Below are 19,536 nucleotides of genomic sequence, written 5' to 3' on the forward strand. Positions count from 1 at the left end.
CCCTTGAGCTAAATCTCTCTTTATGAATGAAGCCTTCTTTCCTTCCCCACACTAGCCTTCTCTGCTGTTAACCCAGAAGCTTGGCTCAAACTCATTCCTCCCTCTTATTACTACTCAAGTTTGGGCCCCATTTTCTGCAGCTATCAAAGATTACTGTCTGGTCTTTCCTCTGATGTTGCTCAACTTTATTTCTCATTCCCAAGTGGTAAAAAAAAATTATTCCCCTTATATCATTATTTTTTGAACAAACTAAATCGATTCTATATCACTAAGTGTATATAGTCTTTTATTAACAAAAAGTGTTTTGAGTTTGTAATTAATTAAGCACATCTCCCTGAATATATAATAAAAAGTATTATACATTTCAAATCCTACTGTGGCTTTTTTAAAAAAGGTTCCTGGGATTCTGTTTTCTTTTTTTAAAATAATATTTGTTTTTGGCTGTGCTGGGTCTTCACTGCTGCGGGCTTTTCTCTAGTTGTGGTGTGCGGGCTTCATTGTGGTGACTTCTCTCATTGTAGAGCCCAGGCTGTAGGTTCACAGGCTTCAGCAGCCGTGGCTCCTGGGATCTAGAGCAAAGGCTCAATAGTTGGGGTGCATGGGCTTAGTTGGGCTTCTCTGGTGGCTCAGATGGTAAAGAATCCGCCTGCAATGCAGGAGACCTGGGTTCGATCCCTAAGTTGTGAAGATCCCCTGGAGGAGGGCATGGCAACCCACTCCAGTATTCTTGCCTGGAGAATCCCCATGGACAGAGGAGCCTGGCAGACTACAGTCCATTGGGTTGCAAAGAGTCAAACACGGCTGAGTGACTGAGCACAGCATAGCACATGGGCTTAGTTGCTCTGAGGCATGTGGAATCTTCCCAGACTAGGACTGAACCCATGTCACCTGCATTGGCAGGCAGATTCTTTACCACTAAGCCACCAGCAAAGCCCTCGATGTGATTTTAAAATGCCTGCTTTAACACTTTAAAGTGCATATGAATGCATGTATGAATGGCATTCAAGACGAAGATTTTACTTGTAGGCTGGAGCACTATTTTAGCAGTTTTTAATTGGTACAAAAAGAATGAAGGAAAGAAGTTAAGAGATCAGTTGAAGGACACACGCTCCAAAGGCAGGGAGTCAGAAACATGGTTAAGCCACAAGTAAGATCTACCTAATCTTCATGTGATTACTCTGGCCCAAGAGATCAGCGAAAAGCCGGAGATGTCCAGGGTAAAGCCACACCCAGATGAACATGTGAGGACTCCTGTGGCGGTGTGATCACACATCACCCACATGCCCTGTCAAATCCTGCCTATCACATATGACCCTTCCTCTCTGAACCTCCAATATCTTTTCCACCCACACTCTCTGCTGATGTCTTGCCTCCTATTTCATTCACAAATAAAAGCAATTTATTACTTTAAGTAGCAACTTAAGTAATAACTTACCCTAAGTGAGCTGGCTGTGCTTCCATCTGAGGTCAAGCACTCTGCTCTTGCCTACTCAAGTTCATTGCTTCAGGGATTCTTCCCTCTATTGGATTATTCCTATCAGCACACAAACATGCTGGGTTTTCTTCCATCTTAATGAACAGAAGGAAACAAAACCTCACCCCACATCTCTCTCCAGTCCACTGTACTATTCTGCTGCTCCCCCTCACAGCAAAACTCCTTGAAAGACATTTGCATTGACTGTCTTGATTCCTCTGTCCACAGCCACCTTGTCATTTCCCCTTCACCTCCTTATCTACTCTTCCAGCCACAAGATCCTTTTCCTTGAAAATGCCAAGACCACCTCAAGGTCTTTAGTACTTACTGTTCTTTTGCGTGATGCATTCTTTCTTAAAGCTTCTCTTAGCATTCTTTCTCCCTCCATTAGGGTCTATGTCCAAATGTCATCTCTCTAAAGGGGGCTTCCATGACTGTTCTAGAGCATGCCTGCCTCCTCCCTCCCCTACCCTCTAACCTTCACTGCGTTCTTCTTCTTGGTAGTTACCATCACATCATGTATGTACATATTTCATATCTATTGTGTATTGTCTGTCCTCACTCAATCCCTCATCAGAATGTAAGCTCCCCAAAGGCAGGGGGTTTTGTCTGTTTTAGTTGACTGCTGTATCTCTTATACTTAAGAGTAGTGCTAGGAACAATGCTTAGCACATGGTAGGCAATTATATATATATTTTTGAATAAAAAACAGCCCTAAGGCTTACCATCCACTGCCAGAATGCTGGTATTACAATAAGCATAAAGCAAATTAAAAAAGAAAAGAATCTGTTCAGTTCCATGAAGAAAAGCGCACTAAGGTCAATGTTTACTGAACACTTTTTATGTGTCTGGCTTTGCTCTAGATACTGAACACCAGTCATGAACAACACGGTTAAGAACTGTCCTGGGACTGCTCTAGCGGTCTGGGCTTCCACTACAGGAGGCACAGGTTCAATCCTTGGTTGGGGAACTAAAATCCCACAAGCCGTACAACGCGGCCTTAAAAAAAAAACAACAACCCAGCTGTCTTGAAAGAGCTTACATTCTAATGAGATACGAGAGTCCATATTTCCTTGTGATCTTCTCTTTGGTTTCACTGAGATAACTGTCTCATTAAAATGGCATAGATACGTACATTCTAGGTATAACTGTGATAGATCTTGTGCTGGATAAAGGAAGGCACAATTACAAGAAAGAGAGTGAAAAGGAACATTTCTCAGTGGGGAGGGATGACTAAGCTGAGTTCTTAATGATACATGAGTTGATAGAAGCACATGCAGGGTAGGGAAAACACCAAGTCACAAGGCACAAATGCCAGAACAGCACAGCCCACCCCAGGAACGCTCTGAGGGCAGTATGTCTGAAGCATAGGATGAGTGAGTGTGGGTGGGTGGGTGCACATATAGATGGAATATCTGTAAACCAACACGAGTCTAATATGCTAGATTGAGGACTTTTCATTTTGTTGTCCTTACAGGCAACAGAGAGCTGCTGGAGGGCTAAAAGTGGAGGAAGGATACGATATCTTTGAATTTTAGAATGATCCCCCTGGCAATAATACAGAGAATGAACTGGAGAGAGACAACAGAGGAACAGAACAAAAGAGAGGAGGCCAATGTGTGTTTTAAATAAGACATAATGAAGGCATAATCTAAGGCACTGATCTTGGGACTAGACAGAAGAGATGGTTTCAAAAGCTTTTTATAAGAGAGAAATGAAGAAGATTTGTCAATCACAGCAGACTCTCTCTCTCTCTCTCTTTTTTTTTTTTTTTGTCTACCCACCATTTAATGCCTTGGTATTCCTTGCTAGCAAGCCATGATTTTATTCAAGTATCCACTCTTAGCTCATCCATGCGCACAAGGAAAGCAACCCAACTCCAGATGACTGTTCAATTGTGATTAGTCTAAGCTCACCATGGCAATCCATTCCTACTGCCCGTGACTAGTTTAGGAGGGGGCATATGATCTGGTTGCCAATCAGAGGTACAGGGCAATCCTCTGGCAGCCATCTAAGGAGTTTTCTTACTCAAAAGAGACGTAAGTGGAGACAGCAGCTGGGCTTTGTTATATGTGAATATGTTGACTAAAACCTGAGCAGCTAGCTACCTCCTGATCTTGAAGGGACGAGCCAAGGACAAAGCCATCACATAGAGAATGTAAGAAAAAAACAAAAATAAAACAAAAAGTAACATGGGTTCTTGATGATATTCTCTAGTCAGTGAATCCTGGAGAAGCTCTATCTCCTATCTGCCTGTTTTGTGAGATTAAAAAAGCCTCTATGTGAGGGGACTTTTCTGTTACTTGTAGCAAAGAGCATCTGAATTGACACTGCAACCAACCAGTTTTAGGGAGTTAGGTAATTTGACAGTTGAAACTAGTGCCCTGGTTCTTGGCTTAGATGACTGGATTGAAGGAGACACCATCACAGGGGCTGGAAATACAAAAGGAGAGTGGGGGATTCCCTGGTCGCCTAATGGTGAGGATTCTGGGCTTTCACTGCTGTGGCCAGGGTTCAATCCTTGGTTGGGGAACTAAGAACCCACAAGCATCATGGTGTGACCAGAAAAAAAAGAGGAGTATGTGGTTTAGAGAATAAAGAGGTTTAGAAATAGAAGAGAGTATATGGGTTTCTGGTAGTTTTATTAATTACTAATTCCTTCTATCTAGCAAAAAGTGAGCACATTCATTAGTAATTCCATATAAAAGTATAAAAGACAGTATGAAGTGACATCGCTCAGTCGTGTCCGACTCTTTGTGACCCTGTGGACTGTAGCCTGCCAGGCTCCTCTGTCCATGGGATTCTCCAGGCAGGAATACTGGAGTGGGTTGCCATTTCCTTCTCTAGGGGATCTTCCCAACCCAGGGATCGAACCCAGGTCTCCTGCATTGCAGGCAGATGCTTTATCCTCTGAGCCACCAGGGAAAAGACAGTATAGAGAGTGCTAAATGAGCACAGAGTTGGGAGTCCTATTCCACTGGGGGTTGGGTGGGAATGAGACTACCTCCCAGGGAAACCAAATTAACAGTTGCTATTGTTTAATGCAAACCAGAGACTGTCTTCTAGCAAGGAAGTTTAAACTAAATGACATCCCATAATCAGCATTTAGAAAGAATATGCCGATGATTTATTGTTGGATCCAACTATTCAATCTCCAAATTGCTCATTTAAAAACATCCATGCTTGAACAGCAATTAGAAAAGCAAACCACTTAATTTTTAGGTTTATAAATAGCAATGAGGGATATTACAAATTCCAAAAGAGTTGAAGAAGACCAACTTACCTTTGCATAAGCTTTTCCACCTTTTAATTCCTGCCAAAGATAAAAAACACTATAAGGATATCATATGACTAATGATTTAAAATTAAATATATGTCAAATAGTTTTGAGGTAGGTATTTATTTATATGCTGGCAAATCCACTCCAGTATCCTTGCCTAGAGAATTCCATGGACAGAGAAGCCTAGTGGGCTACAGTTCATGGAATCACAAAAAGCTGGACATGACTGAGCAACTACACTTTCACTTTCACTTCAAGTATAAAATTCTGATGATCTTAAATCCAACTATCTGGATGTCCCCCACCCCCTTCTGGCAAGTAACCAGAGTTTTTATTTAGAATTTAACTTAAATTTGAAGGAGACAAAATGGTGAGAAGACAAACTAACATTTAATCTATTTGCTGAAGAAGAAACTGCCAAAAAGTGTTCTGGACACATTGGAATAACCTGAATCACCAAAGAAAGGTTAAATTATTTACTTAGTTAAGCATATAAATAATACATTGCACAAAGATTTCAACAAGAGTGGAGATCCCCACTCCAGAGACAACCACTGTTAGCAATTTTATATGTGTGTATATATATATTTATCCTCCCTTTACTCAGATAATAACATAATACATATACCTTACTTTTTCCCACCTAAAACATATAACATTGTTCCATGGTAATATAGTAGAAACTTCCTTATCTAACTCTTATCTAATGTGAACAAAACTGGCAAAAGTGAAAAATAATAAAAAAAATATAGATGTCTTAACACTTACTTTAAAATATATAAACTACATTAATTTGCCAAATCCCTCAATTTGGGACATCACACAGATACAAGATTTAAAACGCTTAGACACTGCTTATCACACAGTATATACTCTGTACATGTGTTTGCTGAATGGAGTTATCTCCTTGTCTTTCTTTCATAAACCAAGATGCACAATGTATTATGTACCATTTTTATCTTTAAAGGGGTGAATTTAAATAAGTTGAGAGCTAATCTATGGTAAACTCTATTGTTCATGAGTATTTGCTATCCCTCCCCTTCTCTGCTCCTTTAGTCATGCCACCAGATGTACTCCATTATGAATTACCAAGTTTTCCTTTATTATAAAGTTACTGTCATATCTTTAATAGTGCCTTTCTTTAACAAAGCAAAACAAAACTTTTTCTAGATAATCCTAGTCTCTACTAGATAATTCTTTTCTTTGCTCCCTTCTACAGCCAGGTTTTCCAAAAGACTTACCAAAATTTGCTGTACCCCACTCTCTGTTCAAAGTAACTCTAATTGGGTTTTTGCTCTCATTTTCCCTCTGCAGTGGCTCTTAAGATTACTAATGAACTCCATTGTTATTAAAGCCCAAGGCTTTGGCTTCATCTTACTTAATTCCAAAACAGCTCTCTGCCTCCTTCCTAATAAGATTTTTTTCTATAAACTTCCAAGGTGCTACAGTTGTCTACTTTTCCTCCTACCTCCCTGGCTACTTCTCATTCTCCTTTGCAAGACCTACTACTCTTTTATTCAACCTCTGTAGAAAGTCTGTTAGCTGCATCCTAAATATCCATTCTTTCCCTCTCCATCATAATAGAATCCTCTATTTTTAGCTGGGCTTTGGCTACCCAAAATAAAGTAACTGACTACATTTTTCACTTTCTTTTTGAACTATAGCAGTGTGACTAAGATCTGGCCAAGAGTATATAAGAAATGATATATATGAATTCTTGCTCCTTTCTTGTACTTGCTAAGCAATTTAATACCACTTCTAAGTGTTTGATCTAGGGCCTCTTATTTTCTCTATTTACACTTTCTCGCTGACCTATCCCATTCAGGTCTATGGCTTTAAATAAGAATTGTATGCTGACGACTCAAATCTTTAGTCTGAACTTCTCCTCCGAGTTCCATATTAGTATTTTAAATGCCTACATGACATGTCCACTTGATGTCTCATGTGTGCTCGGCCTCTTCAGTCACCTTCGACTCTTTGTGACCCTACGGACTATAGCCCACCAGGCTCATCTGTCTATGGAACTTTCCCAGCAAGAACACTGGAGTGGGTTGCTTTGCCCTCCTCCAGGGGAACTTCCTGACCCAGAGATTGAACCCACGTCTCCTACAGTGCAGGCAGGCAGAAAATGAAGATCATGGCATCTAGTCCCATCACCTCATGGGAAATAGATGGGGAAACAGTGGAAACAGTGTCAGACTTTATTTTGAGGGGCTCCAAAATCACTGCAGATGGTGACTGCAGCCATGAAATTAAAAGACACTTACTCCTTGGAAGAAAAGTTATGATCAACCTAGATAGCATATTCAAAAGCAGAGATATTACTTTGCCGACTAAGGTCCGTCTAGTCAAGGCTATGGTTTTTCAAGTAGTCATGCATGGATGTGAGAGTTGGACTGTGAAGAAGGTTGAGCACTGAAGAATTGATGCTTTTGAACTGTGGTGTTGGAGAAGACTCTTGAGAGTCCCTTGGACTGCAAGGAGATCCAACCAGTCCATTCTGAAGGAGATCAGCCCTGGGATTTCTTTGGAAGAAATAATGCTAAAGCTGAAACTCCAGTACTTTGGCCACCTCATGTGAAGAATTGACTCATTGGAAAAGACTCTGATGCTGGGAGGGATTGGGGGCAGGAGGAGAAGGGGACGACAGAGGATAAGATGGCTGGATGGCATCACGGACTCGATGGACATGAGTCTGAGTGAACTCCGGGAGTTGGTGATGGACAGGGAGGCCTGGCGTGCTGCGATTCATGGGGTCGCAAAGAGTCGGACATGACTGAGCAACTGAACTGAACTGAATTGATCTCTATCTGCCCCCCCAAATTGCTCCAATGGATGTCTTTGCCATTTCAATAAAAGCAGAATCACCTAGTCATATGCTCAGGAAAAAGATCTAAGAGTTACTCTCAATTCTGTTTCCCACAGTCACCATATCCAATCCATTAGAAGGGGCTACCTCCAAAATATATCCTGAATCATACCACCTCCACTGTTATAACTCCATGCCAAAACATAAGCATTCCTTATCCAAACTATCCCAATCACTTAAGTGGCATCTGCAATTCATCCTCCACACAGCATCAAAAGTCATCTTAGAAGAGCATGTCTCTCCTTTTTAAAATCCTCAAATTGATTTCAAATTTCTAACAAATTTATCCCAAATATACAATTGGAGTGAATTCTAAACTCCTATAAAGCCCTACCTGATCCAGTGCCTCCAATCTCATCACCAAAAACTTCCACTTCCACACGTTCCATGTTCCAGCTAGGCTGGTGGTCTATCTTTAAACATGCCAGATTTGTTGTTTATCCTGCATGAGGGTCACAAGACTTTTGAATATGTGGCTCAATATCTTTCATCAGTTTTAGAAGATTCTCAGCCACAATCTCCACAAACTCTCACCTCTCTTTTCAGGGCTCCACTGATATCTATATATATATATAGATATGTCAGACCTTTATATTGTTTTCTGTTTCTTACACCCTGTTCTGTGTGTCCCACACTTATATTTTCTTTCTTCCTTTATAATTTTTAAAAACTCTTTTATTATGGAAAATTTCAAACATACACAAAAGTGGAAGAAGCAGTGTAATAAATCCCCATGAACCCATCAATTAGCTTTAAGAATTATCAACACATGGCCAATTTCATTTATCCATATCATTCCTTATCTATCTCTTGTTGTCTCTCCATTTTTTTTTGTTGGGTTATTTATTTTAAATATAGCAGTATATACAAGTCAATCCCAAACTCCCTACTGATATTTTCTTTTGTCTTATTTTCCAAAGTGCTCTTCAGTTGTGACAAACCTGCTGTTAAATGCATTTGCTGAGATTTAGTTTCATTTACTTAGTTTTAAATTTTAGTTACTGTGTTTTTCAGTTCTAAAATTCAATTTAAGTTTTAAAATAGTTTTAAATTCTCTTATTTTCCATACTCTTGACTAATTACAATTATTGTAAAAGGTTTATTAGATCTTCTCCAAATCTGTATTTTCCTTGGTTTGTTTTTATCATCTTGTTTTCCTTTTGATTTTGGTCATGCAGTCATGTCTTTTTGTATGCTTGGTAACTTTTTGTGCATGGTAACTTGAAGAAATAATTTTAGGCTCAGAGTAATGTTATTCTCCTCCAGAGAAGATACACATTTTTTTTTCTGGCGAGTAGAAAGGTTAGGACCTATTACTTTCATTTAAGCAGTGACTAAACTGATTAGAAGCTGAATGTCAATTTTTGTAAGGGTTGATCTACAGCCATTATACTCATTTTTCTAGGCTGAAACTCTTACAGAGTCCCAACTACTCAGGGTATTTACCAAGGCTCCTTCTGTGAGTGGGCTCTGGACTCCATTTTTGTCTCCTTTGTCCTGTAAAATTGCCAGAATCTCAGCTCAGCTTCTTAGCCTCTCCATCACTGCTCAGCTCCTTAGCTGCTGCTTACAAATTGGCAACTGCTTTGAAGGTAAAACCAAGGCCAAATGTCAGGCTCATCTCTTTATGCTTCCCAGGTCTTTGATTCTAAACCTCTTAAATCCTTGCTGAAGGCAGCTTCTAATGCCTTCAAGCAGCTATTTTTAATATTTTGTATAGTTTTTTGGAAAAGTTCACCCTTCTCAGAGGGAAGGGTGGCCTGTAACAAGCTAGTCCATTAATTTGAGAAGCATAAATCCCCAAGTTTATTGTAATTTTAGGGTCTGTTATGGATTTAACTGTGCTCTCCCAAAAGAAATACTGAAATCTTAATATGCAGAACCTCAGAATATGACCCTATTTGAAAACAGAGGAGGCTTTACACAGACAATCAAGTTAAAAATGCAGTCCTAATCCAATATAAATGGTATCCTAATAAAAACAGGAAATTTGAACACAGACACGCACAGCAGGTGGATGATACAAAGACTCAAAGGGAGAAGATAGCCATGCAACTGGAGTGATACAGCTCCAAGTCAAGGAAAGCCTCAGACTAAGAAACTAAGAGAAAGGCATGGAACAGTTTCTTCTCTTCTTGCCTTCAGAGAGAGCGTGGCCCTGTTGACACCTTGATTTTGGACTTCTGGCCTCCAGAACTGTGAGACAGTAAACTGTTTTAATCCACTCAGTTTGTGATACTTTGTGTAGCAGCCCTCGCATTCTAACAAAGGGGTTTTTTACTTTCAGGGCTTCCCCGGGGGCTTAGACAGTAAAGAATCTGCCTCAATGAGGGAGGGTACAGGTTCGATCCCTAGATTGGGAAGATCCCCGGGAAAAGGGAATGGATACCCACTCCAGTATTCTTGCCTAGAGAATATCACAGACAGAGAAGCCTGGCGGGCTACAGTCTATGGGGTCACAAAGAGTTGGACATGACTGAGTTACTAACAAACTATCTGTGACAGTTAATTTTATTTGTCAACTAGACTGGGTCATGGGGTGCCCAGATATTTGGTTAAACATTATATCTTAAACTATGTTTTGCAATGCAGATAGTATTTATACAGTTGGCTTTACTAATTTTTCTTTATCGGTTCTCACTTTTACATAATAATTAGATAGAATAAGGTATAGTAAGTTCAGGAAGTACTTCCATATACCAAGCATGGTAAGAGAATACTAGTGGTTCACCAGTATCTGTTCTTTCCTTCTTTAATTTTGGAATCTGACAGTCACTCAGCTAGACATTCACAGCTTTTCTTCTAGTTCGGTGTGATCGTGTAACTAAGTTCTAACCAGTATGAGCACTTTTGAGTCATGCCCTAAAAAGGAATGCATTTGTTCTCACGTTGCTTCTCCTTCTTTCTCACTGGTGGAGAGATAACAAGACTAGAGCAACTTCCTTGGATCTAAATATGGACATCATACAGTGAAGATGGCACAGCTGCTCTCCCAGCCCTGGATTCCTTGGCTATTACCTGAGAGAGACATACACTTCTATTTTAAGTTTACAATGTATTATACTGAAATAATCTGAGATTATAATTTTTATAGATTATTGGTAATATGCTTCAACTTAGTAAGTAGAAAGGAAATTTAAAAAAAAACATGGGTTTAAAATCAGAAAGATTTGTGCTTGAGTTCCTAATTTGTCATTTATTAGCAAAGTGAGTTTGTGCAAGTGACAACCTCTTTGAGCCTTGGTTTTCTTGAAAACGGAAAAGATAACACATTTTCAGAGCGATTATGAGACACAAAATATGTAAAGTCCCTAAAAAACAGTGCCTAATAAAGAAGAGAAACAATGAATGGCAGGATAAAGACCTATTGTGGCCCCTAAACTAACAGAAATAAGATTAATAATTATATGCATAGTGATAATGAAATGAAGGTTCTTGATAATATTTTAATTTCTTCAGATTCCTCATCATATTTATCATAGCAATTTAAATTACGCTGCAGGTATGAAGTGAAGTTACATATAACAGTTCTAACAGGAAAGCAGAGCTAACTAAAGTGAGTCAGTGACTATGGAACTAACCACAGTTTCTGAGAGGAGAGAAGGAACAGGCTGTTTCTATACCTTCCTCACAGAGACTCTGTAGATACAAGGGTCCAGGATGCCCGTGGTGGCACTAGCGCTCATTTTGCACATAAATGAGAACTTCTTTCTCCAGTGAACACAGTTGGCTTGCACCACCTCCCTGAGGGGGGGAAAAAAAGAACCAGTTAATTAACTATGATAGTACTGATGGCATGTTAAAACACACACACACTCTTTCACGCAAGTCCATAATGTAAATATGTGGAAACAGTGAAAAATGAAGAAAACAAATTCCTAATCATGTGATCTGAAAATCTTCAGAAAGTTTTCATTATTCACAGGCAACTGAAAAACAGTGAACTTACTTATCAATTCAATCAATATAGAATGATGCTTCACCATTCATTCAACACACAATACACATTTGTTTATATTCGATGTGATGAGTATGTGCTAGGTGATTAAAATATGAAGATCAGAATAACTGTTTTTTTTTAACCTGATTGGGCTTAGCGTTTAGTTAGTGTAAAAGATAGAAATATAAAAATACTTATTCTAAAACAACTACTGTCACAGCTTTACTTCTATTCCAGTCACAAGAGCAACAGCAGCTACCATTTATGGACAGTTCATCACATGTTATTTAATCTCACAACAACCCCAGGGGTAACCTCAGCAGCTGGCACTATCCTCACTTTATAGGTAAGGAAGTGAAGAAGAACTAAAGAGCCTCTTGATGAAAGTGAAAGAGGAGAGTGAAAAAGTTGGCTTAAAACTCAACATTCAGAAAACTAAGATCATGGCATCTGGTCCCATCACTTCATGGCAAATAGATGGGGAAACAGTGGAAACACTGACAGACTTTATTTTGCGGGGGGCACCAAAATCACTGTAGATGGTGACTGCAACCATGAAATTAAAAGATGCTTGCTCCTTGAAAGAAAAGCTATGACAAACCTAGACAGCTTACTAAAAAGCAGAGACATTACTTTGCCAACAAAGGTCCATCTATTCAATGCTATGGTTTTTCCAGTGGTCAGGTACGGATGTGAGAGTTGGACTATAAAGAAAGCTGAGCTCAGAAGAATTGATGCTTTTGAACTGTGGTGTTGGAGAAGACTCTTGAGAGTCCCTTGGACTGCAAGGAGATCCAACCAGTCCATCCTAAAGGAAATCAGTCCCAAATATTCTTTGGAAGGACTAATGCTGAAGCTGAAGCTCCAATACTTTGGCCACCTGATGCAAAGAACTGACTCACTGTCAAAGACCCTGATGCTGGGAAAGATTGAAGGCAGGAGGAGAAGGGGACGACAGAGGATGAGATGGTTGGATGGCATCACTGACTCAATAGATATGAGTTTGGGTAAGCTCTGGGAGTTGGTGATGACAGGGAAGCCTGGTGTGCAAAGAGTCGGACATGACTGAGTGACTGAACTGAAATGTGCATAAGGAGAGATGTTAACTCCAGGTCATTTAGGTAGGAAGCAGCATCACTAGCATTCAAACCAGGCTCATTTAACTCGAAAGTCCATGTGCCATTTTTTTCAACAACTCCGCCCTTTCAAGTTTCCAGGTCTCTCTGTACATGCTGTTCCCTCTACCATTCTCTTAGAAAGGAAGGATAATTAATCTTCTAACTTCAGAAGAAAAGAAAGGCAGTGGGCAAAAACAGAGCTGGAGAAAGCAGAAAGGAAAGGCAAGAGAGCTCAGGCTAAATTATTTTCTTAGGAAAATAATAATGAGGTGACTTCTATAGGATGATAGTAGCTGATGGGTGACTTGTTAGGCTGAGGATGGTGAATGTGACAGGCAGTCAACTTGTAGTTGCCTTAGTAAATAAAATGAATTTGTACTGGGACCATTTGACTTGGTTTTATAGATTTCTCGATCAATGCACAGACATCCAAAAATAAGTGCAAAAACAAATACAATTTAAAAGCCAACTATGTGTTTGTGTGTGGTATGTGCATGTTATATATATATAAACAGAGATGAGGGGGTGTATTTTATCATAGGTTTAACTGTAGGAACTTTAGCTTTTTTTTTTTCCATTAGGAAGCTTTAGCTGATTTAAGAAATTATGAAGAGAATGCATGTGTTCTTAGGGGAATTTCCCTAGAAATCCAGCAGGTGTGCAATTTATCTGTATAAATTTATCTACATATAGCACAGGCAGAATGAGAGTTGCTTGGCAAAGGACAGGTCTGAAGGTATTTGTCAGGCAACCTGAGGCATCCCCAGTAAGATGAGAAGTAGCTAACCTGTATACTCAAAAATAAGTGAATTTGAAAAATCAGTGAATAATGAGAATAACAAGCTTTCCTCTAAACATCTCTTAGCCTAAACAATTGATCAAGGCGTCAGCCATGGTCTCTGGAGCTTCCCCCTTAAGGTATGCAGATAAATAAGTCCCAGTACTCCTGGACTCTTCAGGAATATTTTGAGCTTCAAGGCTTGGTAGTTCCTATCATTGAGACCACTGATAAATGATCAAGAACCAGAAATAACATTAAAAAAACACCTGTTACTTTACTTTTCTGATAAAATTAAATAAAAACTTCTGGTCAAGGATGGCAGTATAGGTACCTGTATTAGCTTCAGCTCTCTCCCCAAAACTTTCTAAATTAAAACAAAAAATTTTTAAGTCACCATCATACAAGGACAAAGAAAACCAGACAGGAGACAAGAAAAAAAAAAATAAGGCAGTAACAGAGAAGTAATCACTGATTAAGCAAATCAAAGGATGCTGAATCTTAAGCTGGTAACATTGAAAGCCAAGAGCAAGCATTTAAAATTGATCTTGAAGTAGAATGAAGGAAGGACAAAAGGCAGAGTCAATGAGCACCCTCCACATGCACAAAGCTTTTACTCAACTTTTAGTGCTCCAAGTTAAATATGAGCAGATACTTAAGGAAAGTCCCTTAATATGAAAGACAGAGATCAAAAAATAGCAAAGAAAAAAAAAAAACTCAAAACAAAAAACAACTTGAACAAAACAAAGTCTACACTGGAAGAAGAAAAGAATATCCGAGAGAAAAAAGTACATCTACCATACAGGAATAGGATGCTGTTTTTAAAAAAGGAACATACAGGAAACTAACATGGTAACAGACAGGATCACCCAGAGGAAATCAGTAAACTCCTAGAAGCACACAAATTACCAAAACAATCAAGAAGAAAACTTGAAAAAACCAATACAAAATGAGATTGAGTCAGTAATCAAAAACCTCCCAACAACAACAACAACAACCAAAAAGCCCAAGACCACCTAGCTTCAGGGGTGAATTCTACTAAACACTCAAAGAAAAAATACAAATCCTTCTTAAACTTTTCCCCTCAAAAAAACAGAAAATAAGGAACACTTTGAAACTCATGTTATAAGCAGCATCATCCTGATACCAAAGCCAGATAAAACCACCACAAGAAAATGAAATTATGGACCAATATCTCTGATAAAGATAGATACAAAAATTCTCAATAAAAATACTGGCAAACTGAATTTAACAACATATTAAAAGGATCAACGCATGGAAAATCAACATGACATATATACCACAGTAACAGAATCAAAGATAAAAACCACGTGATCATCTCAGTTTAGTTCAGTTCAGTCACTCAGTTGTGTCCGACTCTTTTGTGACCCTATGGACTGCAGCACGCCAGGCTTCCCTGTCCATCACCGACTCCCAGAGCTTACTCAACCTCATGTCCATCACGTCGGTGATGCCATCCAACCATCTCATCCTCTGTTATCCCCTTTTCCTCCTGCCTTCAATCTTTCCCAGCATCAGCGTCTTTTCAAATGAGTCACCTCTTTGCATCAGGTGGACAAAGTACTGGAGCTTCAGCTTCAGCATCAGTCCTTCCAATGAATATTCAGGACTGATTTCCTTTAGTATGGACTGGTTGGATCTCCCTGCAGTCCAAGGGACTCTCAAGAGTCTTCTCCAACACCACAGTTCAAAAGCATCAATTCTTCGGCGCTCAGCTTTCTTTATAAGTCCAGCTCTCACATCCATGCATGACTACTGGAAAAACCATAGCTTTGACTAGACAGACCTTTGTTGGTCAAGTAATGCCTCTGCTTTTTAATAAGCTGTCTAGGTTGGTCATAGCTTTTCTTTCAAGGAGGAAGCACCTTTTAATTTCATGGTTGCAGTCACCATCTACAGTGATTTTGGTGCCCCCCCAAAATAAAGTCTGTCAGTGTTTCCACTGTTTCCCCATCTATTTGCCATGAAGTGATGGGACCAGATGCCATGATCTTAGTTTTCTGAATGTTGAGTTTTAAGCCAACTTTTTCACTCTCCTCTTTCACTTTTATCAAGAGGCTCTTTAGTTCTTCTTCGTTTTCTGCCATAAAGGTGGTGTCATCTGCATATCTGAGGTTCCTGATATTTCTCCTGGCAATCTTGATTCCAGCTTGTGCTTCTTCCAGCCCAGCATTTCTCATGATATACTCTGCAAATAAGTTAAATAAGCAGGGAAACAATATACAGCCGTGACATACTCTTTTCCCAATTTGGAACCAGTCTCTTGTTCCATGTCCAGTTCTAACTGTTGCTTCTTGACCTGCATACAGATTTCACAGGAGGCAAGCCAGGTGGTCTGGTATTCCCATGTCTTGAATAATTTTCCAGTTTGTTGTGATCCACACAGTCAAAGGCTTTGGCATAGTCAATACAGCAGAAGTAGACATTTTCCTGGAACTCTCTTGCTTTTTCAATGATCCAACAGATGTTGGCAATTTGATCTCTGGTTCCTCTGCCTTTTCTAAATCCAGCTTGAACATCTGGAAGTTCACACAGTTCACATATTGCTGAAGCCTGGCTTGGAGAATTGTGGGCATTACTTTGCTAGCATATGAGATGAGTGCAACTGTGCAGTAGTTTGAACATTCTTTGGCATTGCCTTTCTTTGGGATTGGAATGAAATGATCATCTCAATAGATGTAGACAAAAGTATTTCACAAAATCCAACATCCATTCATGATAAAGACTCTTTTAACAAAATAGGTAGACCAGAAACTTACCTGAATACAGTAAGGACCATATATGAAAAGCCTATAGCTAATAGCATAATCAATGGGGTAAAACAGGAAATGTTTCCTGTAAGTACAAGGCAAGAATGTTAACTTTCTAGGGCTTAAGACACTACCCAGACACATGAATATAACCTCCCAAGTAGTAGACTGACATATGAACTAGGACTCTGGGTCAGGTTCTCATGTGAGAGTAAGTAAGTCTAATAATGAGCCAAGAGACCAGGATGGGATGAAATGGGCTATGAAAAGTGTACTCATCTATTAATTAACTCACAACAAGGCACAATAAAGAATCCTTATTGGAGAAGAAATCCAAAAACAAAGGCAGAGTAAGAACCTCGTATAATACTCTGCACAATATACTGCCGACCACAGTAAACACTCAATAAACATTTGTGGACTAAACACATAGATGTCCTTCATGGGCCACAAACGAACAGTCTCAATTACCAATTCCTGTCTATATTATTTCACAGCTATTCTTAAATCAATCTCTTTCCTGTGTCTAGTCCCACTATCCTAATTTTGTCCCTCAACAATTCTTTGCTGAAATATGCAACATTTTCCTAAATGGCCCCCACTCAAATCTACCTTCCTCATGTTACCACAGGAGAAGGCACTGGCGACCCACTCCAGTACTGTTGCCTGGAAAATCCCATGGGCGGAGGAGCCTGGTGGGGTGCAGTTCATGGGGTCGCTAAGAGTCGACACAACTGAGCGACTTCACTTTCCCTTTTCCCTTTCATGCACTGGAGAAGGAAATGGCAACCCATGCCAGTGTCCCTGCCTGGAGAATTTCAGGGATGGGGGAGCCTAGTGGGCTGCAGTCCGTGGGGTCACTAAGAGTCCCACATGACTGAGCGAGTTCACTTTCCCTTTTCCCTTTCATGCATTGGAGAAGGAAATGGCAACCCACTCCAGTGTTATTGCCTGGAGAATCCCAGGGACGGCGGAGCCTGGTGAGCTGCCATCTATGGGGTTGCACAGAGTCAGACACGACTGAAGTGACTTAGCAGCAGCAGCAGCATGTTACTACAGAGCTCCTTCTAAAATACAGAAGGTGACACCCTTCCTCTGTTTAAACTCTGTCACTGTTTCCCCATTTCAGATTTGGCCCTACCTCCTTAACATGGCATCTCCGTGATGAGACCCCTTAGGCTTATCGCTTGAGCCTTTTGATCTCATACTGATTGTCATTCCCCACTTACTTCACACTATTTCTCATTTGTATGCCTTTGTTCATGATGTTTTCTTTACCTAGTTCACCATCTACTCCCTTTCAACTACCACATTCCCCTATTTAATTCTAACTCACTTAGACTAGTCATTATCCCCTCTAGGAATCTTTCCCCAACTCAGCCTCCAGGTGAAAGCCTGGTGTCCTGTCTGACCTGGCCTGCCTTGGTCCCCTGAATACCTCAGCGTCCACCATTCTCTCTCCTGGAGCACTGCCACTCCATGCTCCAGGGTGGCAGAAACTGGCTGAGTTGGCCTCTTTCATCATTCCATTCAGTCCTTATCCCCCAGGATGTGGTCCTAATTTCCTTTATCCTTGCTTTGTTTCTGGCAGATTCCCCAACAATTAATATATATTTGAAAGGAGTCAATATTGTAAATCAATTTTTAAAATTTATAAGCCTAAGGTACCCCTGACTATGCTCCTTCTTAATAGGATTTCAAATAGAATATATTAATTTAAATAATCTTTTAGAGTTTATACTATACTATCAAAACAATAGCCTTCGAGTTTCAATTTCTCCAAACAAAAAAATTTTTGTGTGCCTTCAACAATTACTCAATTTTTGTGTGTGATATTCTTTAATGAACACACACACAGCTGTCAGAAAATGGTCCAGACCACACAAACAAAAAAAAGTAGCCAAGTTAGTAGTGACAGTTTGTTATACTGATGAGTTACCATGGAAACAAACTCAGACTACTTGACAACTGAGACAAAAGTCACATTAGTAAATGCTTTCCGTTATGTGACTCATTAATTTCCTAAGAGTCTTATATAGTTGCTTAACCATTTTCAAGAAACAAAGCAACAGAATATGATTTGTGTTGATACTGTGGAAAACCAAGTATTTGTAAGATAAAATGATAAAGCTGCTGATTGTGAAATATGTGAACAGGGGACGTACTTAACAGAAGATAAATGTTGCTATGGCCATTGTTTATGTTTCAAAAGAGTCAAAGAAAATCTAAAAAGTCTTAAACAAATACAAATAATATAAAATGAAATGAACATTATGGATCCATTTTTTACAACTATGTAGAACTGCATTACTTAATATTCTAAGAATTACTTGCACATGTGTACTCTAGGCACATACTAAAATTATGCCATATTTTGGTACCTCAAAGCATTTTTAATTTGTTAAAAACATTAGTAAAAAACAGTCATGAAGAATGCAAGCTTTCTGCCAGACAGCATTACTGCATGGACGTTAAGGGCTTATCTCCAGAGCCAGTCAGACTGGGTTCAAATCCTATGCATTCTTCTTGCCAGTTATTACCCTGACACAATCCTTAAACTCTGCATTTCCATTTCCCCCTTTATGAAACAGAGATGGTAACAGTAGTTATACCTCATGGAAATTTTGGGAAACCAAATGAATTATTACACTTGGTATTTGGAACAATGCCTGATTTATAATGGACCTCAATAATAGATGTTAGAAATTGTTACTATCAAGGATATAAGTGGTTCAAGTCCACTTACATTTGCCTTCCAGAGACAAAGAAATAATGGTTAAATTTTATAGAGAATTTTCTTCAACAGTAATGGAGATTTCTATTTCATAAAAGATACAGATTCCTGAAAAAATGAACCAAGGTCAAAACAGCATTTTGAGACTCCAAGGATAAATTAGGTCTATAAAGTTGTGACTTTAACATACAACACTAAGGATCAATGAATGTCTCTTACCCCACAAGTATTTTTGAGGAGCTGAGGAGCTGAGTGTACTATACTATCATTCAGTGGAAAAAAACTGAACACAAGATTTTTTTCATTCATTCATTCATTCTGCTAGTAGTGTCAGTGAGGGAAATGACAATCCAGTTTTGGACATCTTGAGGCTGAGGAGCCTGAGAGTCCTTGTGATCATATAACTTAGTAGAAATATATATTTGTTCAGATAACCAAAATATATTTCTCATATATAGTTGGTCTTCATCAACTGTTCCTGGCTCACAGCTCCCCAAACCCTTGTAATTTCCTAACTGTTGATAATAAAGGTGTCTTTTGTTATGTGAATGAAGTGACTTTTAGATCTTGCC

General features: G+C 39.3%; 1 protein-coding gene across 1 annotated transcript in view; it reads right to left on the bottom strand.

The window, feature by feature from the left end:
- Window positions 1-19,536, bottom strand: part of FAM102B (family with sequence similarity 102 member B) — a 79,454-nt gene that overhangs the window by 32,623 nt on the left and 27,295 nt on the right. Inside the window, exons 2-3 of the mRNA XM_040232173.1 lie at window positions 11,247-11,367; window positions 4,758-4,787 (exon numbers count right to left, since the gene is read on the bottom strand). Coding sequence (XP_040088107.1) covers window positions 4,758-4,787; window positions 11,247-11,367 — 151 coding nt within the window. The remainder of the gene's footprint in view (window positions 1-4,757; window positions 4,788-11,246; window positions 11,368-19,536) is intronic.

The sequence above is a fragment of the Oryx dammah genome, unplaced genomic scaffold (assembly GCF_014754425.2).
Source record: "Oryx dammah isolate SB20612 unplaced genomic scaffold, SCBI_Odam_1.1 HiC_scaffold_28, whole genome shotgun sequence".
NCBI lineage: Eukaryota > Metazoa > Chordata > Mammalia > Artiodactyla > Bovidae > Oryx > Oryx dammah.